Source organism: Leuresthes tenuis, unplaced genomic scaffold (genome assembly GCF_036924035.1).
Source record: "Leuresthes tenuis unplaced genomic scaffold, fLeuTen1.0.hap1 SCAF_13, whole genome shotgun sequence".
In the NCBI taxonomy this organism is placed as follows: domain Eukaryota; kingdom Metazoa; phylum Chordata; class Actinopteri; order Atheriniformes; family Atherinopsidae; genus Leuresthes; species Leuresthes tenuis.
Window position 1 is genome coordinate 15,121,099 of NW_027325367.1, and position 24,949 is coordinate 15,146,047.

General features: G+C 43.7%; 3 protein-coding genes across 5 annotated transcripts in view; 1 reads left to right on the top strand and 2 right to left on the bottom strand.

Annotated features, from left to right (window-relative positions):
- The window catches only part of coq8aa (coenzyme Q8A, genome duplicate a), a 294,959-nt gene that overhangs the window by 197,669 nt on the left and 72,341 nt on the right, over positions 1-24,949 (bottom strand). The gene's annotated exons all lie outside the window — the stretch shown is intronic.
- On the bottom strand, positions 1,579-18,434 carry med23 (mediator complex subunit 23). 3 transcript variants are annotated; one of them, XM_072362145.1, is made up of 31 exons: positions 18,264-18,434; positions 17,838-17,869; positions 17,664-17,751; positions 17,445-17,569; positions 17,123-17,234; positions 16,877-16,975; positions 16,659-16,760; positions 16,454-16,523; positions 15,034-15,146; positions 14,852-14,947; positions 14,107-14,124; positions 9,918-10,124; positions 8,845-8,988; positions 8,557-8,702; positions 8,155-8,400; positions 7,913-8,055; positions 7,248-7,422; positions 6,652-6,815; positions 6,414-6,538; positions 6,069-6,274; positions 5,525-5,705; positions 5,227-5,397; positions 4,849-5,065; positions 4,651-4,760; positions 4,441-4,567; positions 3,936-4,101; positions 3,783-3,837; positions 3,481-3,695; positions 3,279-3,399; positions 3,029-3,160; positions 1,579-2,183 (listed from the first exon to the last, which is right to left on the bottom strand). In XM_072362145.1, the coding sequence occupies exons 1-31, from the start codon at positions 18,312-18,314 to the stop codon at positions 1,965-1,967; spliced, it is 4,176 nt and encodes a 1,391-aa protein (XP_072218246.1). In that variant the 5' UTR covers positions 18,315-18,434; the 3' UTR covers positions 1,579-1,964. The 3 variants fall into 3 exon arrangements, with proteins under 3 accessions (XP_072218246.1, XP_072218244.1, XP_072218245.1); XM_072362143.1 differs by having other exon boundaries at positions 3,783-3,855; XM_072362144.1 differs by lacking the exon at positions 14,107-14,124 and having other exon boundaries at positions 3,783-3,855.
- il20ra (interleukin 20 receptor, alpha) lies at positions 19,250-24,428 on the top strand. The gene is made up of 7 exons (XM_072362184.1): positions 19,250-19,560; positions 20,752-20,875; positions 21,088-21,296; positions 21,383-21,558; positions 21,630-21,774; positions 21,994-22,130; positions 22,235-24,428. Exons 1-7 carry the CDS (start codon positions 19,512-19,514, stop codon positions 23,291-23,293), a joined length of 1,899 nt encoding a protein of 632 aa, XP_072218285.1. The 5' UTR covers positions 19,250-19,511; the 3' UTR covers positions 23,294-24,428.

Genomic DNA, 24,949 nt, shown 5'->3' on the forward strand with positions numbered 1-24,949 from the left:
TTGTCCATAACTGCAAGTCTTTATGAGTGTTTTAGCTGATGTCATCAAGGTAAATTTCTTCAGTACTAATTGAATGCAATTTCTATTCATATAGCATCAGTTCCTACCCTAACCTCCCCACTAATGTTATCATTATTAGAGTACATTCCACAGACAGAAACACAACAATTCTCTTGTAATAAGCACCGGGTGACAGTGGCAAGAAAAGAACGCCCACGGAGACGGCTACCTTCCTCAAACAGTTGGATGAGAGAGAGTGGACTCGCCTCAGTTAAACTTCACAGAAATAATTGTGGGTTTAGTATTTTAAAAGGTAAAAAAGCAGCATTCTGTAAGTTGGAAACAATCGTTCATATGTTCTTTTTATTTTTATTTTCCACTTCCACCTTCTCCCATCTGTCTCTCTGTCTCAAACACACTCACGCTGAGGATGCTGGAGGTGTCTGTCCATGCTGTGGCTGCATTAATACCGTTAGCTTATAAAGGAAAGACAAGAAAAGAGGAGAGGAGAAGGGGAACTGGAGCTAGGGTGAAGGCGTTGATTAGGTTCATGGGGATTTGCTGGTCGGGTGGTGCGGATTGGCTCGCATGACAGGTCAGGAGGGTGCGCACAATCTACGCATGAGCCGAATTATCCAGTAAAGTTTTACTGCCGACTTCTCTTATTTCTAACCACAATGACAGAGGAGACAGCACTGTGTGAGAGGAAAAGCATCAAAGACGTAAACAGCCTGAAAGCAGTAACGGGTTCGGATTTTAGACTACACCAAACCACGTGTCTGAGAAAGGGTCGGAGGTCAAACTCAGCAGAAACCGTCCACCAGCGTGGATCTCTAAGGTGATCTGGTCACAGGACAAGTTTCATTCGCACAGACGCTACACAGGCAGCTGCTGAAGTGACAAAAATCAGAGTTTCTATAGGTCGAATTCTAATTGACAGAATGAGATTGCATATCATCATTTTGGCAAGATGAAAAGACCACTTTGATTATGACTGGGTTTACTGAGCCAATGAATACTGGCCAAGGATTTTGAATTAAATGGTCAACTCACCATTACTTTCATTGCCATTTGTGAAATGGCAAAAAGCCAAAGTCAGTCAGAGTACCTGATGTTCCAGACTCAAAGCAACAGGTTAACAGGTTTCTCTTTCATCATAATTTGGCAGAGAAACCGCTGTCTGACCCTCACTACGCACCCATAATAACAGTCAAATGCGTCAGGAGTGCGGCGCATGTGATAAAGCCTGTACTCCCCCTACTGGTGACGAAGGCTAACACGTTTTAAAACACACTTTGCTCAACGGTGAGTTAGTGCAGTACTCTCACGATCTGAAAAGACAAGTGAGGAAAAAACCCCATGAAATAAAGATCTTAGATTAGAATTAAGAAATGCTTCAGAAATGCTCATTTGGCACAACTTAAAGGTCAGATGGAAACCTGTGGTTCATCCCAGCACCAAATAAACCCACCCAGCTCATTTGTGGTAAAAAGTTTTTTTTATTTATTGATTTTTTTGTTTTTTATTGCTTTTTATTAAAAGGAATAATAATGTACAATATTAAAAAAAAGTGTACAAAAAGAAAAAAAAACAACGTGAAGAGCCTTCGATCACAGCAGGTTCCTTTCGTCGTGTGACCCTCCTGAGAGCGACTCATCATCAGACATTTCGCCTGTTCTGTTCATTCTCTAAAGTTCTGCTTGAGAATCGTCACTTACAAGATAAGAAAATCATCGGCGCCTCAGAAGTCTGCCGAACCAATTCATTCTGAGTATTCTAGACATACAATCCTCTTTCTTTCTTTTTTTTTTTTTGTTGGAAATTTTGCAACAACTTCAACAAATCACTCTGCAAAAGTTCTCTATAAAGACGTGAGAGAAGTTACTAAACTTCCATTGTTGCTGCGATTCTGTGGGTTTGAGTCCACCGTTGTGACAGTTTCCTGCGTGTGCGTCCGTTGGCGTCTACATGGGGGTGTGCTGTGAGGAGGAGGAGGGAGAGGCGCCCGCGTTTGAGGAGGAGAGTGACGGGGGAGGAGGCTGAGGGGTGCCCGACGAGGAAGAGGCGGAGGAGGCGGAGGTGGCGGCGGCGGCTGAGGATGACGTTTCGATCATGCTGCCGTGGGTGATGAAACGCAGACGCAGCTTCATGGCCGGACGCAAAGTCATGATGATTTTCTCCACCTGCACAGAAAGGTGAGAAAAGACAGAAATTAGAATGAAGCCCACATGGTTCTTTTTCTGGGTTAAACTGATCTCTTCAGTAGATTCTCCACAGCAGTAAACAGAATAAAAGCTACGGGTTTATCAGCATTCTTTTTATGCAACGTGATGCGAACCCTAAATGAACTACAGTTCCATCTCTTTTCAGTCTCCACACTGGTTGGTGTAGTTTAACCACACCAAACTAGAAGCGCTGAAACAGCCCATAAGAAGGAGCAGCAAGTGCACAGAATAAAAAAAATAAATCACATTATATACACAGTATACTGGATATTTTATTGGGCCTCCTTTGGTTTTGATTGCAGCACATATTTTCTGTGCTAATCCTGTTTCAAAAGAGCACCATAAGTCACAGTCAGTTACCAACAGCGACCAGATGCAACACATGGGTGCATAGCTCATTTAGAGAAGTGACATTTATTTGCAAAGCGATTACATTTTTATATGCCATCATTTCTAGACCGATATAATCCATCATGATTCACAGCAAATGTCTGGAACAAATCACCTTGTGATTGCTTAGAAGACTCTACCTCCCAGTATTGCAGCTAATGCGAGCCAAGACTCAGCAGGTCGCAGATTAACAGAATTTATAATTAACAAGCTTTGGTCCGCTGAAATTTGAAAGGTCAGTTTCATTGACTCCTAAAGTGCCTTTGCAACTCTTATGTAATAGCAAGACTATGAGGTCTATTTTGTGCAATGCAACAGCAGCTAAGACACAAGCCTCAGTTTGACCTCTCACTTCATTTCAGTTTAAATTAGCTTTCATGAATGCAAACGGTCTGCATCGAGCACAAGCTCACCTGGTCCTTCACGCTGTCGCCAGTGTACATGTATTTAATATGATACAGGAAATCACAGATTGGGTCCATGTAGCTTAGATGTTGGCAGCGTTGGTCGACGGCCTGCAGCATCTCATAGAAAGCCACGCCAATCTAAAACACAAACGCACACATTCTTCAGAATATTAAACGAAATGCGTCACGGGGTCACAAAGACATAACAAATGTTGCTGAGACAGCTAATGATCTGGGGTCACACGTGTGAACGCACCTCCAGCATGCATCGTGTCCTCTCCTGCTGGAAGCGCTGCAGGAACGGCCCCACCAGGTGATACACGTAAAGTAACTGGAACTCCGTCTGGACGATAGGCTTCAGAGTCTCTGACAGGAATCTACAGACACACGTTGAAAAAGGCAGGTGATTCCTAAAAGGGCAGCGTAGAGATAGATGAATGAGACAGAGAGACCCTTACTTGGGAATCAGAGACAGCTGTCCGATGGAGGAGTGATGCCAGACGGCATGCGCTAACGCTAGCACGTAGCTACAGTTCATCTCGCTGTAGCTTTGGTGGCAGGCTGTGAAGTCCAGCAATGCAAACGGATAACCCGCCCACTCGGTCTCTGATGTCAGCGCAGGTGAACTGATCACAGAAACGATGCGGTCGTGAAGGACGATCCAGTAGGGCTCCTGGTGCAGGAGAGTAAAAGTGGTCACGGTGAACGAGTTCAATGTAAAATTTAGTGTCAGGGCGAGGATTTGTAAGCATTTTCTTACAGGAAGGGCGGTGATCACAAGTCCAATGGCATTCATCCAAGCTGTGATGTTCTCTCTGGGGACCAAAGGTTGACTAAAAGTTGAAAGGAAATTATGAATCTATATAGTCACATATAATTCTTATACTCAGATGACGGTAGACAGATGACACACCTCCGTAAAACAACATTGAGCAAAGCGTTGCCGACATCTTTCCCTGGGACGGCCAAAGCCATCAGCTCCACACAGGTGACGTGCAGGGCGTGAGCTGCAGGGTTGGGGAACTCGTTGAACCTCCAGTCACAGTTGGGGAAGGGACCGGGTGACTTTCCCGCCATGGGTGGGAGAGAGAGTTAAGGAGGGAAATGATCAACGTGGAAGGAAACGAGGTTCGACAGGCAGCTGCACTGCATGCACACGAGCCCCTTCAACAAGATTTGCCTTTTCCCCCAATAACTCTTCAACTGCAACAACTCCTCTGAGTGCAGTAAAAACGAACTAAGATGGACAATTAATTACCTTCTCTCTTTACAGCTATTAAGGGATTCTTACCATCAGGAGTAACACAGACATAATATCCGGGTGCCCCAAAGACTTGTGTCTTTTTATTGCTTGTGATCACTCTAATGTTGTTATGGTGATGGATCTGTAAAGTAACAGGGAGACTAATAAAGGATATTGTCCACAAGGCGCCCAATCAGCTTGCAGTAGTAGGTGTCATCTGGGATCCACACGTTGTCCTCTCTGGCGTTCATGCCACACTTCAGATAGGTTTCACTCAGACACCATCCTGGAGTACGGTTCTCCTGTAAAATGCCACGGAAACATCAGCACAAAAACCGCAGCCAGCGTTAAAGAAGAAGAAGACGCGTGTGCGCTCTCTGCTTGCCTTCAGTGAAGACATGATGGCATGGACCAGCTTCCTCTTCAGGCTGGTTCTGTCTCTCAGATGTCGCTCGTAGTAGTGAAGCGTGTTGTACAGGTAGGTCACGGGGCGGTCTGCGCACACATACAGTGGTGGAGATGTAAGGGGTTTTTCTTTAGGAAACATCAAACCACTCTTCAATCAGCCGGTAGCCCTACTCACCATGGAACTTGTACAGTCCTCCCAGATGATCCAGAAGCGTTTCCAGAGACTTGGAGACGGGGAGAAGCTCCAAAAAGCGATGGATGACGATGTCAAAGACGGGCAAGAAGCGCAGACATACGTTCCCGAAGTAGATTGGCAGGTATTGAGGCTGGAGCTGCATGGGAGGGTTGACTTGGTCTGCAAGCCCCTCAAAGTACAACTTCTCTGGGTATTTCTGATAAGAGGAAAAAAACATCTTTCATTTCAAATGTCAAAACCCCTCGCTGTAACATCCTTTTTGTTTGAGCGTTTCCTGCTTCATCTTTTAGTGAAATTTAGGAATGGATGTGATTCAACATTTTCACTTCTGAACCACCCCCCCCTCCCAATGTGTACCTTGTGGTAGTTCATGTGTTTGGTGTGCCAGTCACTCTGCAGCCAGTGCTCGGGGGCGTTGTCCTTAACAAAATCATTGACTCGGTTCCTGAAGTCGTTTGGCTTCAACAGAAGGAGCTGGATTATGAAGTAGCAAACCTGAGCCTCATTTCCTTCATGGCTACGCATTGCCTGGAAGTGGAGAAGAAGAGCAATAAGACGTACAGACACCTGCTTTTACAAGGGAAATAGTGAATAAGTATGGCGTTTACTACAGCTGTGCTGCACTACATAATCCCAGATTTCTCTGTGCTCTCACCAGACACAAAATGAGTCTGTCCAATGTGACTATGTTGTATTTCCAGACCATGTCATTGAGTATTTCAATGCACTTGTTGAGCTGCTGTCCGCCAGCCGATGTTGAGAATTCATAGACGAGAAAGTCTGCAAATGTCCGGACGTGGGCCACCAGTGCACGAGCTCCAATACGTTCCAAGACCCTAAGGAACAGATAAGAGTGTCAGTTAGTGAATCACCTCATGACACGACAGCATTCTCCCCCTGGATCAATTAGCTATTGTCCAGAACAAATCCCCTCGGCCAATTATTGTGAATTTAAAATGCCTCGTCATCACTGCATCATTAAACATGCTTCATCAAAGTGATTTTAAGCGTCTGTTGAGTGGAACCTGAAGAAGTATGAAATGATATGCTTCAAAAATGCAGTTTGAGCTTTTATTTTGTTGCCAATATATTTATAGCAGCTAACAGAGACGTACTTTGCCTATAAAAACTACAGGAATTCGATTGGGTCAATGTCAAAAGTGCAGTGAGAGCAGAAGAGTCTTAATTCAGTTACAGACCTGAAGCCTATCTGGTTAATGTGGTCCGTCTCCAACAGCATCTTCCACAGCAAACAGAGGAACAGAGGAGGAGAGCCCTGCATGGAGAAGTGGGTGATGATGTCATTCTCATTGGCCATTGACTTCCACTTCCTGTACTCCTCTTCCACGTTCTTCTTCAGGTTGAAGCGGGACTCTTGAGGAACGTTGTTCTGCTTGAAGAATGCCTGAATCAAAAGGGAGAAACAAAAGAGTTACAACAAGATTACACAAGTACATTACTATAAAATCATTATTTATACGTAGAATTCAGGGATTCCAACTCCCGTTTGTCAATTTTGTGCATGCAAGCCATCGTATTTGCACCTGGAGCGGAGCAGGGAAGCAGGACAGTGTGTGGGAGGCCCAGTTGTGAGGTGTGAAGTTCATGATAGTCTGGAGGATGTCTTTACACCATGTGCCATGAATGGAGTCAGACCCTGTGAAAAAATCTGCACAGATGCGAAGCCGGTGAACTTAAAGCATGAGAAATGGGGACACATAAGTATCGATGGGAACAAACTAATTCAAATAAAGAAAGAAAGTAATCCAGTCTGGGTTGTACCTGTAACATGTGTGGCTCTGGCCAGCGTAAGGATCAAGGCACGGTTCAGCTCCTCGGACTCGGCCGACAGAACCGTCTTTGGGTCGTTGAGGAAGCGGGTGAACTGAGGCTGCACCTCTGAGCTCCCCAAAGCTGTGATCAACCGCAGAGCTGTGCTCTCAACACTGAAGGAGGAGACAGAAAGCTTGTTTTTACAACAACATTTGTGCACGTATGTACGTGTTTGTAAAATAAGGATAAATCTGCCGAAACGAGTCAATTGACCGCTCTGGGACTGGGACCAAATATGGGATGATGGCAGACTACTGCAGCAGATAAAATATCACTTCTGGCAATCTAACAGGCTGGGGAGGACCAAAATATCTGATAAGCAGGACTTTCTTGAAGAACAGACTATCAGCTCTGAGCAGCACTAGCAGTAAGCAGACAGGTGCATTGTAGACTGATCTAACAGCCTCATCACATCCGTTTTTACGAGCCATTTCAAAACATCCACCTGAGACGCTTCAGTGAATAAACCTGGGATAACTTGTTCTGGGGCTCGTCTTTCTTGAAATCCTTTGAGATGTATGTATGCAAACGTGTGTCAACATTACCACAGATGCAGCTGGTTCTGGTTGGTCTGTGGCACGGCAGCCAGGCTGTGCAGATGACTCAGCAGCTGGACTCTGTAGTGCGGCTGGATGTGGTGCATCCTGTAGCTGAACATCTCCAGTAAGGTGTGAAGGATTCCCCACGCGTGGGATTTAAACACATTGGGCAACAACTGGCCTGAGAAGACATTTCATTATTTAGCAGCTTTGTGCCGAGCCACAGACACATAAAACTGCTCAGAATGCAACCAAATGGGCGAGAAATGATGACTGAAAACCAAACAGCAAATTCTGCACTAAATCACAAATAATTAATCATCTTCAGATTCGGTAGCACATCTGAGAAAAGCCTGCTGCCTTTTGAAATGGGAATAAATTGAGTAAGCCAATTAATTCCACTGATAACATATGCATTGATTACACTTTTCTGGGGGTTGGTTTCGGGAATATTCAGGGAACTGTAATCAAGAAAGCAGTTAGTCAAATATGCTTTTCTCTCCTTTTTTTTTGTCTGAGATTCCTTCTTGAGCTGCTGTGTTTCTAAAAACGTGAGGTCTATGAGTGTGTTTGTACTGGAAACAATTAAAAAGCAGTCATGAGCAGCTACTGGACTTAAAGTAACGATAAGACCGAATCACCAAAAATGAGGTGAAATTAAAGCAACTCACTGATAAATCCTTTGATGCCCAGTGACTCGATCTCCATGTAGACCAACAGTCTGCTGTAGGTCTCCACCAGAGCAGGGGCCAGGGCAATGCTGGACTTGGCATGAGCCAACTTGATCACCCGAGTTGCGATGCTGTGGATCAGACTGGAAACGGACAGAAGAAAACACCAGCAATTCAATGCATTTTTAATACGGACTCTTCTTTTGTTTCTGTTCCATCCGCCTGTCCTCTTCTTATCCTACCTCATCTTTGCATGCACAGTGAGTGAATCCAGCAGGTTCATGGGCAGAGGAGTGACTGATCCTGATGCCATACAGCTTGTTCCGGGCAGGTTGATCCTCATTGACCCATTTCCGTAAATGGTCTCAACCAGGACGCCCATTGGCAGAGTGAAGCACTCAGAGTTGGTGCTGTAGGCGTTGCACAGCAGGGCGATCTTATAATCGGACATGCCCAGGGTCTTGTTCCGCAGTGACTGCTGGAGAAATCTAAACAAGACAAGGGATGAAGGCGGAGTGGGAAATTGCTGTGTTACGCAAACTAAAGTGACAGCAATAGCAATAGCTGCCGATTCAACGCAGTTTTCAGGCGTTTATGTTAAGTTACGTGCATTCCCTGTGGCTCAGCATGTATAAGGCACATACTCATGGTGAAGTTTCAGAGAGTGCGGTATGGGTATCTGTAGTTTGGAGTTGTCGTTCTGAGCTTTGCGGTTCAGGTGGATCCAGATGCAGGTCATGGCAAAGGAGTGGGTCGACTGCGGCTTGTTAATGTCAGGAACCGGAATGCACTGATAGAAAACATGGAGAAGTCACCGTCACCAATCAGATACAACAATAACTGATGCAAAAACAATAAAAAACAGAACTAATTTCACCCAACTAAAAGGCTACTGACTGTTACACAGCAATCCCTTCTTGGCATGTGTGTACCTCTTTTTCTGGATAAAGCAGGTCAAAAAGCTTCATGACCGGCAAGAAGTCACCCAAGGCATTCTTCTGAATGCTCCCCGATATGAACTGCAGCAGGACCCACATCAGGTGGTCTCTCCCTTTAATAAGACCTCTCCCTGCAAGCTAAAGAGAGAGATAAAGGGTAAAGGGAGAAAAACAAAGAAGCAATTCCACGACGTCTTCCTTCAAATCTTTTGTTTCACAACATTTTTACCCACAGTTATTACTGCATTAAGACATCTAATGATTTGTACACTCACATCCCACTTCATTTCTTTCACCTGTTCAAACACTCTTTAAAGCCAGTACACTGTCTGCCAATCCAGGGACTGAAAACAACGAGGACATGCTGAAAGCAAAACTAGCGCCAGAATTAAACTTTGGCCTTTTTGTGAATGTACGCCAGTCAAACATTCCTTTCAAAAGCACAATTATGATGGAAGCGCCATTTGTGAGATCAAGCATATACATTTTTGGGGTGCAATTGCCTTTTTAATGGGACATTATAGGGCACTCTCAAGTGTCGCGTCACGCTCGTTCTTTTAAAAACACTCGGAGGCTCCACACAACACGAAACTTTCCCCGGATGTAAAGACCCGGGTCTCTACATTTTTGTGTACAAGAAGTCTATTAAAATAAAGGTTTTAAACACTTCTCGCTGTCAGAGTTTCCGCTCTCGGCCATCTTTGTAGTCCAAAACAGTCGATCGCTGAATGAATGGACTTTTCCAACTTTTGATTTTAGTATTGTTTCTTATATGAGGCTCAATTGTCAAATACAGGAAAAGTATTGTTTTTCACTCACGACAAAACAATCATTTGAATAGATAATGACATGAAAGGCTAAGCTGTCATGTGTTTCATTGCAATAACTTCCTGGGATTTGACATATATGCAGAAACTGCATACATTTACATTTTCAATCACACACACACACAGTAACGCTATTCCATGAAGTGCCTTTAAATGATTCAGTGTTTTTAATGAGTGTGACCTGTAATCTATTATATGACCGTCAACCCTCGACACCTCCTCCGTATCCTTCCCCCTTACCTTTTGATGTAATGACAGCACCATGTGAGGGAAGCTCGCAAACTGAAACAACACAAAGAAGATGAGCTGGGAGGAGAGGTGCTGCCACAGTAACTGGCTCGTTCCTCCGATGTCAGCGTCGAAATGTTCCTCGGTCTCCGAGCGCTCCATGGCGTACACCACCAGGTCCACCAGCTGCTCCTCCAGCACCGGGCAACGCTGCTTTTGCTGGGAGGAGAGGAAGAGACTGTTAAAGGATGAAGGACACGGTGGGCACAAAGCAGAGGAGGTTAAACAGGAAGAAAGAAAACAGATAGAAGGTTGTTGTTCCATGCTTCAGCCACAGATACATGCTGACTTTTAAAACATGTTTCAATCCCTTGCCAGCAGGACTGCATCTCCTTCCTGCCTCTGTCATCTGGGTTCAACTTACTGCAGCCCCAATCCAGAGTTTCCTCTATCTATGTTTCCAGTGGCATTGTTATTTTTTAAATGAGAGTTAAGTGTGCACATGTGTGCCTATGGGATTGAGCGTGTGTCTGAGTGCGAGTGAGAGTCCCTTCCATTCTGCTCTCCTACATGCAGCTCTCTCGTTCCCTGCTGTTTTGGACACAGAAAGACACATGCAATGCTCATATCAATGCAATAAGGAGCCTCATCTGCTATTCTCAGCACAGCATTTTCCACAGGGTAAATTCTGCATCAGGTGCCGCCTCCTGGGCGCTCTGAACACCCAATCCCTCGCTCATATTTCCAGCTGGGAGAGCGCATCTCCAGCAAAAAAAGTCTCCCGCTGTGATGTGCAACAAGACCAGATCAAAGCGTCCGCACTTTCATCCGAACATCTGCGGCGTTTATGTGTGAAAGCGGCTTATGTCATGGGAAAGCAAGTCCTCATGAGTGTGAAGTAAATATGAATACGTGAGGTTGATCATCCGTGTCAGAGCATCCTGACAAATGACCGTAGATTTTAAGAGGCCTCGTTAAGAGGAACAGAAAAATAACTGATGCAAGTGAAAAGGAGAGGAGGTTAAATTGGAGTCGAGTGAAGTTTTTTTTTTTTCCAAAAGCGCGTTCGGCAAGGTTAGGGGTTAAGGAACTAGCTTGGAAATGCAGAATAAGAGACTGTCCTTGGAGTTAAAGAACAAGAAGAAACAGAATGTGAAAAGATGAAAGGGGGAGCATTGGGGTTAAGAGAGGAGAGGAGAGGAGAGGTTGGCGGTAAGGAGGAGAGACGATGAACTATATGCAGATTAATTACATTTTAAAGCCCCAATCTGTAGCAGATTTTCTTCAAACACTGTGCAAACAGTCGATGTTCAAATTTGGATTTTACAACGTGCCCTACGACAGACTAGCGCTCTGTTGACTTTGTTACTCCCAGAAAATCCCTTTCCACAGCTTTTCTCTTTGTGAAAGCTTTAGGAAATGTTGAACCAGTGCTCTTATTCATATTTATCTTACTCTTGTACTTATTTGCAAGAGATTATTCACTCAATTGCCGTTTAAGTTCTCCGTCTTTATTTTACATTGGCTTTTTCCCCCAATTTGACCTACATTCTTAATTCTTATTTGTCCATATAAATCACTCTGTAATACCAACTGCCTTCTGACAGTACTTTATTAAAGCATTGAGTGTGTTGCTGAATTTCACAAGGATTCAAGACTTTAAGATTGAAAAAACAAAACCTTCAAGGATATATATGTCAACACCACAGTTGCAATATGTTCGCAGGGTGGGGATTCACACACCAGTGACAGAGAAGGAGGGAGAATCTCTGAACTCTTCACTGCATATTTCTAATCAGAAGTCCTAAAGGAGAAGTTTGCATGCAATTGGGACACGGCTGGGCAAGGGATTGAACAGCAGAGTACAACACACCACCGCACAGCACAAAGAAGTACAGCACATCACCGGAAAGCACGGCACAGACAGCAAACCAAACCGAGAGGTGCACCGCGTTCCTGCATGCAGACTGGCAGGAAGAAAGGAAGTGGTGTTGGGAGAAAGAAGAGGAGCTGTAAGGCTGACCGGCCCTTTTTCACACTTTTTTTTCCCCGTTGAACTGGCCTTTGGTACAAACTCCCTTCCGCTGCACCCAAACACACACCCACACACACACATACAGAAAGAGAGAGAGAGAGAGAGAGAGAGAGAGAGAGAGAGAGAGAAAGGGGGCAACAAAGGGACAGAGAAAAGGAGAGAAAGAGAAGAGTTTCCACAGGCATATCTTCTTTCTACAAAGAGTCAGCCGAAATTAACTTAGTTAAGTCACCGATAAAACCATAGCAATAGCTTGGCTATATTCTGATATATTATCTCTTAATGTTCTAACCATTTGTAACCTGATTTGGCAGAAATATACCTTATTTAATCTCATCCAATAGCAATCGGCACAAGATAATATGCATGCAGTCTGTCAGCAGTTGTCAGCCAATTTCTGACTTCTAATTTGAAAATGCTAGAATGAGAGCACCGTCAGATGGCAACACTCAGCACCTCAGCTATCAGCCAAAGAAATGTGGAAGCAGGATCGATAATCAAACACTATGCAAATGCACCAAAGCCCTTTGGCCTACTCTGCCTCCATCCTCTGTCCTGTTCTCCTCATCTTAAAGGGGGAACTTTCAATCTTCAGCTGAGGACGTGGCTGCAGGTCAGGAGGGAGCTTGCTGGCAATCGTTTAAGCACAACTCAAACAAATCAATAAAAAAAACCAAAAAATGTTGTTGTTTACTGCACATCTTTGAACCGATGCGCATCATTCATCACGGGTCAGACTCAACCAGACAGCCAACCAATCAGACTCACTCATTCCCCGAGCTGGGCAAAACACCTCAGAGGGACAACTGAGCAGTTGGAAGAAAACAACGAAAAGAAAAACGCTTTTATTAATCCAGCAAATGTTGTTCATTGAGTTCTATCAGAACGATGTTTGCTGATGACAGCAGAAAGCCATTAAAAGTTAGTTTAGCCTAAAAGTAGAAAGACTAACTCAATTCAATCTACATAATATAATCTAATTCACAATGACTTGAATAAAAGAAAAATGACCCCTTTTGTCTGCTTAAAAATGAAAGATCATACGAGTAAATTCAACTGTTATATTGCTTAAAATTTCAATGTGTTCCTGCTACTGTTGCCAAGCGATTGTACTGTATTCAATGTTGTATTCAAATCCTGCCTGACTGGGTGTGCAGTCAGCCGCAGTCGCCTGCAAGGCTGCTGTGAGCTAACAGAGGCGAAAGTAAAGCACAGCACTGCCCAGTTTCAGAAGAGATTCCACTGTTTAGAGTAAACAGCAAAGTTTTGCCCAGATCAGCGCGACAGAAAGCAGCAGCAGCAGCAGCAGCAGCAGGTCTGACACTGGAGGACCTTGTTAACAACAGACAAGCACCAGACTACATCCAAACATGCAGTGCAGCAGCGCCTGAAATGTCAACAGCAGGGTTTGAAGTCAGATGTGCTCAACGTCAGCTGGATATAAACGCACGTTTTCCTGAGGCTTAGAGAGCGTATAGCTGTCCGAGTCGGGACAGGAAACTGCAAAGTGATCGGTGTGAGTTAGCACAGCTGACATTATCAGTCAAGTCCAAAAAGCTCACTGCGTGTGGTCAGTACGTGACCAAATGAATTAAGAACCGTTTCAATAGCATATTTCAGCTGTAAGCACTAATGAGCTATTCGGACCCCCCTGAAAATAAGCCGAGCAGCTTTACTGCTCCCCATCTACGAGGATCGAAGCTCCTCGATCAGGATTCACTGGCTGATTTGAATCGATTTCATTCAATGGACATATGCAGTGAATATTCTGTCATTTTGTGTCTTTGGACTGGATTCAGCTGAATAAAAAGCACAGCTAACGTAGCACGCAAAGCCAACTAAAGTGACGGAACGCTGTTTACTTGGACACGGTCTAACTCGACAAATCATCCATGCTTAATGTTGCAGAAGCTGCCTGCAAACCCACCGATCCACAGGTCATATTTATCTACCTGCCGAGAGACCAGTCTGTGTCTACTTTCTGTCTCTATGTATCCCTGCTGTGTCCATCTCAAGCTCTGTAGCATTTCTCTTTTGCTCCACTTTCTTTTTGTTTCTTTGTCCAGGCTCTCATTTCTCGCACGTCAGCGTGCCTAAAGATCTAATCGTCCAAGCGGGCGGGTTAGTTGGCAGGTCGTGTGACCAGGAAGAGGAACAACGACATACCTGGACAATGTTCAGAGTCTAGAGAGTGCATGGCAGAGAGACAAACAAACACAACACACAACCAGAGGACAAAAGAGAGAGAAAAGGGGAAGAAACAAAGAAAGAGAGAGAAAGAAACAGAGAGGGAGGGCAAAAAGGAGAGACAGAGAGAGAGAAAGTGGTGACTAAGGAGCTACAGTAGGCTGTTCACTGTCTGTTCAGCACAGTTAGCGTCAACTCAGCCAATTCAAACATACAAAGCAGATTCTGGCTTATTTGTTAATGATTCAAATCTAAAGAAAAAAAAAGAAAAGCGTCGATTAACACTTTTTGTCGGGAACAAAACTGTTTGGAGTGAGCTGGGCTGAGCTGAAACTGCATGAACCCAACAGGGAATACTGACATCAGTGCATTATAGGTCAAGCTCACAGCGTTGCATTACATGGCCTTTTTTACAGCTGTGGTACAAGGATTACAGGGGAAACAATGGAGAAAGGCAGGTGTCTTGGGAGAAGGAACAAGAAAGGATGACAAGAAAAAAAAAAGAGAGGAGGAGAACAAGTTTTTACAAGTATTTTTTTTTTTTAAGAAGAACCAATAGACACGACGATGAGAGACAAACAGAAAGATGGTGAAAAACTGAACAAAGGAGGAGGAGGAGGTGTAAGAGATAAAAAGGAAAAAAAATAAGTGGTATGGACAGGTCAGGTGAGACCAGGAGGGGGGTCTGGGGTGGAAGCAACGGAACAGAAATAAGCCGTTTTACCTGTTTGTTAAGTCCTAACATGTTGCACACCATCTCTCTTGAGTACGGCTGTTCCAGCACATAGCGGAGAAGCCCCGTCTGTGGCTCAAATAGGTCCTACACACGAGAGCAGGAGAATTATTACACCGTTGCGTTTGCTGCGGGAGGTGTACACATATCTGCGGTTTATAGAAAGACTTCACCTTGTCAAAAGGCAGCATGCCCCTCAGGGGGAAGCGGAGAGTTGTGGGATCTAATTTCCAGGAGTTACAGATGGCCCCGCTGTTATTCACTACCGGCAACAGGCTACATCGTCCTGCAGGCACACACAAGCGCAAAAGAATATGACTTAGATTCAATAACGACAAGAGGAAAAAAAAAATAAACACGCGAGCTGACAAAAAGCTCTGCGGTTTTCCGGCACATTAAAATGCGTCTGTGCACGTTTGATGTCGATCACTTGTGAAGAGGAAAACTTCCACTGAAAAAAACCCCAAATAAAATGGTTGAACATGCTAATACCCTGCTTGCTGAGATCATGAACAGTGAAAGTGTCATTCGATATAACGGATGAGACCATGGCGTAAGCGAGAAGTGGCATTACGCTGAAGTACAAGGCCTCCATATAAACCATTTACAACGCCGTCGTAAATCTTTAAAGAGACCTCACAATCTGTGTTTTTGGCAAGTCACTGCACAAAATGTGGGTTTATTACTACGGTTACCACACCGTGAAAAGATCAGAGATAAACTCGCTTTAAAGAGGCATCGTAAAGTCTGCAGGGGTTCTCCTAAAACGGACTTTTAGAGGAGTAACAGGGTATTAGTGTCATTTCAAAACAGCTTCCTGATACTGTTTGTTACCTGGACTTTTTAGACTTGAGTCGTTTGGTTATTTCAATAACTTACTTGGTACTTTAAATGTTTATTGAAATGTGTAAAGGTAGAGGAAGAAAAATACAAATGGGCATCATTTTGGAGCATTATTCCAACCATACTTTGATAGAACTGCCCCTTTACACTCAACCGTTACATTAGTGAAGAAAAAAGAAGCTCGTCTTTCTTCTTACTCCACGACACAAATGCATATGTCATTTATCAATGACAATTCCCATGTGTGAGGACCGTAGACCTCACTTCCATCTCTGCCACATACAGTATTTACTGAGACTCTATTGACAAACTGGGACTTCCTCATAAGAACTGCCCCTGTGCTGCCTCCCCTGTAGGCTTTTGCTCTCGGTTTGTTTTGTGACTTCGACCATAACCGCGAGGAAACTTCTGGTAAGTATGCTTTTACTCAGGTCATTTATGGATTTGTTGTGGGCATGGCTGCCGCCTGCGTTTTACTTCCTCCACTTGTTTAAACACTGCCACCGCCCCACCTCATTCTCAAGCAAACAGGGAAAAACAAGCCTGAGTGTTACAGTTTTGTTTGAAACAGTAAGTGAAAATAGAAGTGTAGCCTGCCTTTAAACTTGATGTTGACCCTAAAATGGAAACGGCTCACCTTTTACCCCTTACAAATATACTTTAAAGATATCTCTCAGGTATTTTATGGATCTTTTAGATTGGCTTAATTGAAATGTTGTAAATGTTCTGGCGTGTTTATGTGTCACTTACCGCATATGGAGTTGATTCTTGCTGTTGGTCTGAAGCTGTCCACAAAGTCTGATATCAAACTCCCTAAAAGCTACAAACGGGAGAGACAGAAAGACAGATGACTACGACCAGAGAAAAGACATAATGAGAGAATGAGTGTTAAGACACTCAGTTCCAAAGTTCCACACACGTGCATCCACACAAACACTGAAACACACACACTTACCCAATGTGAGAGTTGTCCCTCTGGGTACAGTTTTCTGATTTCAGTGACAGCAAAGTAGGCCGGCAGGAGGCAAGCATTTCTGTCCAGGATGTATTCTACCACCTGGAGCACAAGCACACATTCAAACTGAAAAACGTGCCGATTCTGTGCACTTATAGAGGAGCATTCAAAATGACAAATAATTCAATTAAACGCGCGAAAGGTAGAAAGATGGGTACCTCGATGGCTGCCAGAAGCTGCTGAACTATAGCTGAGCTGACGGTGGTAGGGATGGTTTGTATTTTATCCAGGACAGCTTTCAGCAGATCGCGAACACCCTGAAATGCAGTTTAAAAACGCATGTGATGCTTCAAGTCTTCAGTTTCCAGAAAATATTTCTCTGGCAGCGCATTCACGCCATTCCGGACGCCAGATAAAGACAAGGAGAAAATAACCTGGATTCACACATGGAGCTTTGAAGTTACCTTGTAGTCGACCCCTCCGATGATTTTGCGGATCAGTTTGAAAGTTAAGGCCCACAACTGAGTCCTTTCCCACTCCAAACTATCTGAGCTTATCAGAGCAGCACACACCATCCTGCAAGGAGAACAGATTCATCAGAAGGATGACCAATGAACCAATGAGAGACGTAAGAAATCAGCAGGCCAACATATGATGAGTCTGTGTCAGCTTGTGAATCACAAATGTTAACACAAATATGAGCAGTTATGGAATTATCGTGAACTACTGAACTAACATCTCAATTTGAAACCTAAGTGTGCTTTTATGATGAGTAAAGGTGTGGACCTGGGCGGCAGCAGGCTGGTCTCCACAGCCATCGCCAGACAGTCGTACAGGAAGGAGATCCTTTTGGGACTGTGCTGGCTGTGTATAAAGCGCACAATCCACTGCACACACTGCTCATGAGACTCCTGCATAGAGACGTTGAAGGAGTTGGGAAAAGTTAAATGAGATTATTTACAGATTTATGCGTAAGCACGTGTTCTCCTGTGTGGGTGTACAAACCTGCGGAAGTGTTCCCCAATAGTGTCTGAAAGCTCCGAGACAACTGATCAGTTTAGTCCTCTCATCCTCCGGAGTGTCCATAAACATCCTGAAAACATCACTGACAATTACAACTGCCCTTCTTGGCCCTTCATTTTGCCAGCGGATGCAAATGTTGACTTGGAGCAACCTTACCCGGCAAAGGCCTCTTCTATCATCTCTGTTTTCTGAGAAATGGAGGAGAAAAAAGACAAATTTATGGTAGGAATAGCCTTAGAATGAACGTGGTTTGATTTGACAGCATGATTTTACTGTGAGGCACGCGGTGGGTGCACAACAGTAATAGTAATCCAATGTTTACTATGAGCTGGATTCAGACAATGAGCTCAGGAGCTCAAGTCTAAAATTTCGACTAATTCAAGATGTTTGTGACCTTAGTGTTTCATTCATGTAATTACAGTTAGGTGCCAGGGATCAAGGATTTATCAAGGCCACTAATATGTAAAACTATGATAAGTGATACGAGCGAGTACCAATAAAAGGTGCTAACACTATCCGAGATGCTAATTCGTGTTAGCCCATCTGTAAATCAGCTCATCAAGTATCAATTCTGCAAGTTACCACAACATCCTCAAAGATGCTCTGCAGTTGCGTTTCCATCGAAAGCGCCATGTTTGCAGCGTGAAGAGCCTACTTTCACCCAAACATCGCACAAATGAATCGGGTCACTCCTGCAGGAGAGTGTAGACCGTCCTGTGGGAAAGCTAAATGCTAGCAGGCACAGGAATGAATGCGCTGTGAGAAGCGCAACTGCCAAAACAATCCGGACACACATTCGAGGCGCAAGACAACAGTTCCGCTGCATTTTTGTCTTTATAATTTGCAATCGTTGTGCCTCTTTGTGTCATCTTTGATTGCAAATTATTGTAATTACGGTGTACAAATTTCGCAATCCCTTGCCTTTACTTTATTGAATCTATCTTTTGAAGCCTGGTCCTACGTGAATTGGTAAAAATAGTGGAATATGTTGGCCACCAGATGTCACTATGGCTTACGTTACATTGTAGAGGGGTGACTAACTGTCTTATTTATGTTACATAGCATCATGATGCAAAAATACTATTAAGAGTTTTACTTTCCAGGCAAGTGAGGGAATAACAGCCCTGAAACCCATCCATTATTGTGATTCATACATTGCTGAGCAGAATGACAAAGCTCTAAAGGTCTAAAAGGACATTGTGGGAGTAAATCTATAGATTTATGCATATGAATGGAAACATCCACGAGCCAAAGTTCGCGATAACATGTGCTGCCCCCTTTAGCCAAAAGTTAAAAAAAATGCTCTAGGTTCACACAAAGGAGCATGCATCCCAGCAATATGATGAGAAAAATGGAAAACGGGGGACGATAGCTTTATATCATGCAACATCACGGGCATTTTAAAAACAGCTGATGTCGGGGAAGATTAAAAGAAATGGAAATCATAGAACTCGGCCAGCGGCAAGTGGGCAGTGACTCTAGGAAACACGCGGAGAGTACCTGCTCAGGTGTGATATGCGCACAAACAAGAGAGATCACATTCCTTCCTCAAACGCGGAAACATGTCGCCGTAAATCATTGAGGATTAACTTGAATAGGCAATAAGTAACACCTTCAACGCTCTGCCTTCAGACGCTTTATTTTATTCCCGGTTGTTGTTTTTGTTCCGTTTTTGTTTCGTTTTAATTCTCTTGGTATCGGCCACTTCTTTCAGTCGCGTGGAAAAACATCGGGCCGGGTGACAGGTGTCCTGTCTCACTAAGGGGGGCCCCTGAGGAGTAGCTGAGAAGTGGCTGAATTCTGCTGAAAACATGACCTCTCCATGCGAAAATGTGGACTTTGTTTGTATTCATTAAGCTGTTGGGTCTGCTCTGCACAGGTATGACTGCGTTTCACTGACAATGCGAGTTCGATTGTTGTTTTTCTACCCCATTTTCTGGGTAACTTTAGGCCTCATAAAGGCTTCGTTTGTTTCCATAAGCGACAACTTTCGCCTCGCCTGCGGGCCAGATGAGATGAGAAGCGCATCTATGAAATTCTTCACTGATTTGAATCTCGGTGTGAAGCAGATCTGAATCGCAGGGGGTCTCTCTTTGTCCCGCTTGTTTTGTTACTTTTATCTCACATTGAGAAATCGTGCAAATAAAATCACAAACAAATAACAGAGGTGAAAGAAATAGCCTAAGCAGAGGTTTCTCAATGAATCCGGAACTGCGAAGATACTACAAAACTCCTAAAGTAAAAGAGTTCTAAAACTGATCTCATAACAATGTTTGAGTTGTCTGAATATGTAAAGTAACAAGATAACTGAGCGGTCAGGTGAAAGTGGTGAAATAAGAAACACAGTATTTATTTCCTTGGATGTAATTGTTGTGGAGTATAACTATAAATCATCATCATTCCAAATGTTCCAGCAATGCAATTTTGTACTTAGCAGCATAAACGCGGTAAAGTACCTAATAACATTCCATAATTGAAAAATTAATGATGACTGACACAATAAGGAAAGCTTTGAGGTTTAAACTCCCTAAATTAGATTTAGCAGATAGTCTAAAAGTGTGTCCTGGCATCGTTTGGGTGAAAACCTCCAAATTGTGCAATTGTTATGTGGTTGGTTGTGTATGACATGGACCTGGGAAGCCTGGATGTAAAACCAAAGCAATGCTTTCATAAACCTACCTCCAATAGAGAAACTGTTTACTTCCCTTCAACTATAGAGAGTGGAACTGACTTCTCTTACAAAACATAGCAAAAAAAAAAGTTTAGTTTTTCTGCTTTAAATATTTTGTGAGGAGTCAAAAGTATCAAAGTGCAGGAAATTCTACAAGATTCCGTGTTGTGTAAAATAGGAGGAAGGATTGAAAATTAAAAGAAAGCCCTGTGGTTTACCGGAACAGACACTTAAACATTTTAGCGAGATATGAACAGATGGTTTAACAGGACTATAAATACAAGAGGAAGTGTAACAGTCAGCCAGCCTTGCCAGATAGAGAAAACATTTCTACTAAATCATCATATAACCAGACACATACTTCATATCTTTCTCTGCCTTTGACATCTTCCTCCTCAGTCTCCACCTCTCCCCCCAGCCCCATCAATGTCACCTTCTCCTCTGTGAATCTAAGGAATGTGCTGCACTGGATCTCTGGAAATGGCACACCGGACGACACACACTTCACAGTGCAGTATGCCATGTGAGTTGTGAATTTGAGTTTAAATCAGCAAAACACATGAGTGAAATGGGCACTAAAGTGTCCCTAAGAGGAAGTGTGGATTATGTAAGGGATTTATTGATGAAATGTATCAGAGAACAGAAAAGATGGCGGAGAGCATCTTCCTTTGGGGAGAATTTTAAGGAGACAGGCATACCTCATGATGACACCCTCCCTTTGTGGATTGTTCTCAGCTATGGGGACAGCATTGAGGGCGGGAAAGGAAGACGGGTGCACTGGAGGTCGGTCCAGCAGTGCACAGATATAGTTCGGACCTGGTGTGATCTGAGCACTGAGACGTGGGATGTGGAACAGGGCTATCATGCCCGTGTTCGTGCACTGGGCGGGACGGCATCCTCCAAATGGGCTTTGACACGAAAGAGATTTGACCCAAAATCAGACAGTGAGTACCACGCAAACGCAGTTGAGCTTTTTCAGTTGAAATCACTAAAACCTGCCAAAACAACACATTTCTGTCTGCCTCTATAGCCACTTTTGGCCCCCCGCAGGTGTTGGTGGAAATAGAGAACGGCAGCGCCCTCATTACTCTGAGGGGACCAATGAGATATCTACCAAAGAACCACACCCCGGCGCTTCCCATGGCTTCAATCTACCCCCACATGAGTTACCACCTCTCCATCCACAAGACCCACCGCAACGAGATGGTGAGGAAAACATGAAGCATTTGGGTCTCATGGTCTACCGGAGCTAACCTGTGCAATGCTTATGTTTGTAGCATCATTTTCCAGTGGCCACCAGCCTGTACAAATACCGCCTGCTGGACTACAACACAGAATATTGCTTCTCTGCTAAGTCAAGATTCCTCGCGATGCCGGTACACTGCGAGGCCTCTTCATGGCACTGCATAACCACACCTCAAGGTACATGTCAGGCGTAGGCGTTTGTGAAAGAGAAACGTTGGCTCGCGGGTTGAGTTGAGAAAGGAATGTGGCTGAACGCCATACAGAAGCCGAAGAGAAGCTGATGATGTTTGGTCATTTTTAGCCTGATGACAACGCATTTCAGATATTTTACATAAACACTATAACACCAGAATGAGTGCTTTGTTTCACTGCCTGCAAACTTCTTTTTCCCCCCAGACCCTATGATTGTGCAGCTGAAGATGATTGTTGTGGGGATTGTTGTTCCATCTTTGTTTATCTGTATCACTGTGGTGGCCGGCTACCTGCTCTATCCCTATCTGACTGGGAGAGGACGGAAGACCCCGTACATACTGGTAAAACAAACAAACTCTTATATCTTGAACAACTAGCCTGCTTGTAGAAGTTCAAAACCGTTTCACAACCTAATGGTCAAACATATCTCTTTCTCTCTTTCCAGAATCCACCCTCCTTTTATCCGCCTCCTGTCACAATCATCACCATCATCAAAGATGAGTCGCCATCAGATCCTCATGGCCCAGAAATCCATCTGTGCCCTGCAGATCCCCCACCCAGTTACTCCCTGCAGAGGCCTGATACACCCCCAGAGCCTGAGGAACTCAGGGATGATTTGTCAGTTGACTACGGATGTGCGTGTGTGGCTCCTGAAGTTGACGTGGCAGGAGAAGAAGAGGCAAGAACGAGTGGTCTTTACGCTCCTCAGGCAAAATCCTTCCTCTCACAGAGGCCAACGCACAGGCCCATGCGTGCAGAGCAGAGAGAGGAGAGCACTGCTGTGCAGGCGCGCGTTTGGTCACAGGTAAACCCACCTTCAACCGCTCAAACCCAGGCACAGTCACAGAGTTCTCAGGGACCAGTTGCAGGTGAGCTCAATATAGAGAATGAGAATGAAGAGCTTCTGGGTTTGTTTATCCGCAAAGACCCTCAAACTGGCCTCCTCAGTGTCATTCTAAACCTACAAACACAGCAGAAGGTAGAAGAGAAGGCAGAGTTGGATGAAAAGATAGCTGGAGGTGAGGAGGAAGGAAGTGAGTGTGAGATTGTTCCCCTGCTTTCTGCTTACAGTTGCCAGAGCATCAAAGGCATACCTGCCTCCCATTCGAATCCGCCTGATTGCTTATCCCATGGAAATGGTGTTCTGGGACCAGCTGTAACGCAGAAAACAGAGGAAGATTATTTTGCTGTTGAGAAAGAGGAGTTGGAGGGACCTATGTGTTTTAACTGGGACCCCAAAACAAGGAAACTAGTGCTGCCAGAGATGAAGGTGGCGTTCAACATGAAGGAAGGGTTGGATGGGCCTTCAGAGAGAGGGAGAGAGGACAGGAGAGCAGAACAGAATGAGGGGAAACATGTGCCAAGAGGTGGTCTGACGTTGGAAAATGTGTTTGTCAGGCAGACATCTGAGGATGAGGCAGAGGCAGTGAGAGGTGAGGGCACAGGGTTGGAGGAGGAGGATATTTTGAGCAAATGGAAGTTGGTATTCCCTGTGGATCAGTAGATGATATTCATCAATATTTTCAAGCTACTATTACAGAAAAAAAATCCAGAAAGTGTCATAATCACAGCAGACCAGTTTGATCTAAAATGCCTGCAGTAAGTCATCATATGACCGTTAAAGGAACCCTTAATTTTGTATTAAGGCTACGTTTAACTACGACCTGAGAGCAATGAAACGAAACCACTGTATGTAGTTTTTCTTCTGTGTTCTTTTTTTTCTTTTTCTTTCTTTTTTTTTTAATTTAGTCGCGTGACAGCACGGCCAGTACTGCATCACATCCCAACAACAAATCATTGACAGAACACTGACGAGGCTGTTCTGGAATGGTGTCAGACACACGGTGCTCCAAAACCACCGTGTTAAGACCAAAAAAAATGGTTGCATTGCAGCTAATATAAAACTACATCGACAACGAAGTGCGAAACCCTGAAATGTTGCAATTTTCAGTGCAAAATGCCTCAATCTGAAGTTTGCTTCTGCCGATCCCTCTTGTTTATTTAATTCAATTTTCAGTCTTCAGTATTAGCAACAATTACACACTGTCATGTTCATTTTTCTGTCGCTCATCTTGAGATGGCGTTTTAAGACGCGTGCATGTGAAGGTATTTTAAGCCGTCCTTTATAAAAGTTGTCAGACTTCTTTAGTTGCTACTACCTCTGCATTCCGACACCTCCGAAGGTTAGCTCAAAATGACTTTGTATTGATTAAAGCTGAGTCCATGCTTGTACTTTTGTAGTTTAAGTTGCCTTTTAGAAGAACGATAAAAGAAGAATCTATTACCATGTGTAACAGTGAAGGAAAACATTGTGCAATTTGGTTGACGTTGTTTCTCTTGTTGTGTCTTTGTCCTCGTGAACTTATCTCAACAATAATGCATGACAGATGTTATAAACACTTATGTTATCGTCTCTTGGTCCTATCTTGGTAATCTTATCCCCACAGTAAGGGGAACTTTGAATCTCAACAGACGCATTTAGTGTCAATAGTTCCTGCCTGTAAACAACTTAATGTTGATGGTGTCTGCGGTCTATCTCTGGAAAATGGTTAACGCACACATTTGTTTTTAAATATTTGTTATAATTTTGCTTTTGAACAACAAAATGATTGTACACTTAAATAAAACGCATATCACCCCCATCCCTCTTTTTTTTCTGTTTGCTTTCAAGGAAAAAGGACACTTTTTTCTTTTTCTGTGCCGCAGCGTTTGTACAGGTACAATTTGCCGCTTTATAATATGAAACAACTCAAGGAAATATGTGCATGTCAGGGTTCATCTTTGCACTACACCGTGTTCATTTTTTATTACTTATGCCAGTCTCTTAAAAACTGGAGAATAGACAGTGACCCCTGCTGGCCAAACTGAAAACACTCACCATAACATTCGTGGAACGACGAGTAGATAAGTCTAATGGAAAAATAATGATTTTTAAATTCATTTTTATTATCAGTAGGCATACTCAAGTCAAATATTTACTATTGTCTAGATTAAAACCTCATTAAGAGGTAATAATGATCTAATGGTAACCTATGATACATACGCATTTCCATAAGGTTATTTTACTTGAGTAACATGTAGGGTATTTGCACTTTTACTCAAGTAAAATGCTTCCTCCAACCCTGAAATATTTGAATTTCTTTGCTGTAGTCGAGTTAAA

Coding starts and splice junctions, on each gene's coding strand:
- med23 (XM_072362143.1), bottom strand. CDS start 18,314: ATGGCGCTTTCGATGGAAACGCAACTGCAGAGCATCTTTGAGGATGTT. Junction 3,856..3,935: donor CTCAATGTTGTTTTACGGAG/GTGTGTCATCTG, acceptor TTCAACTTTTAG/TCAACCTTTGGTCCCCAGAG. Junction 3,696..3,782: donor TTGTGATCACCGCCCTTCCT/GTAAGAAAATGC, acceptor CTCCTGCACCAG/GAGCCCTACTGGATCGTCCT.
- il20ra (XM_072362184.1), top strand. CDS start 19,512: ATGTGGACTTTGTTTGTATTCATTAAGCTGTTGGGTCTGCTCTGCACA. Junction 19,561..20,751: donor GTTGGGTCTGCTCTGCACAG/GTATGACTGCGT, acceptor CTTCCTCCTCAG/TCTCCACCTCTCCCCCCAGC. Junction 20,876..21,087: donor TTCACAGTGCAGTATGCCAT/GTGAGTTGTGAA, acceptor GATTGTTCTCAG/CTATGGGGACAGCATTGAGG.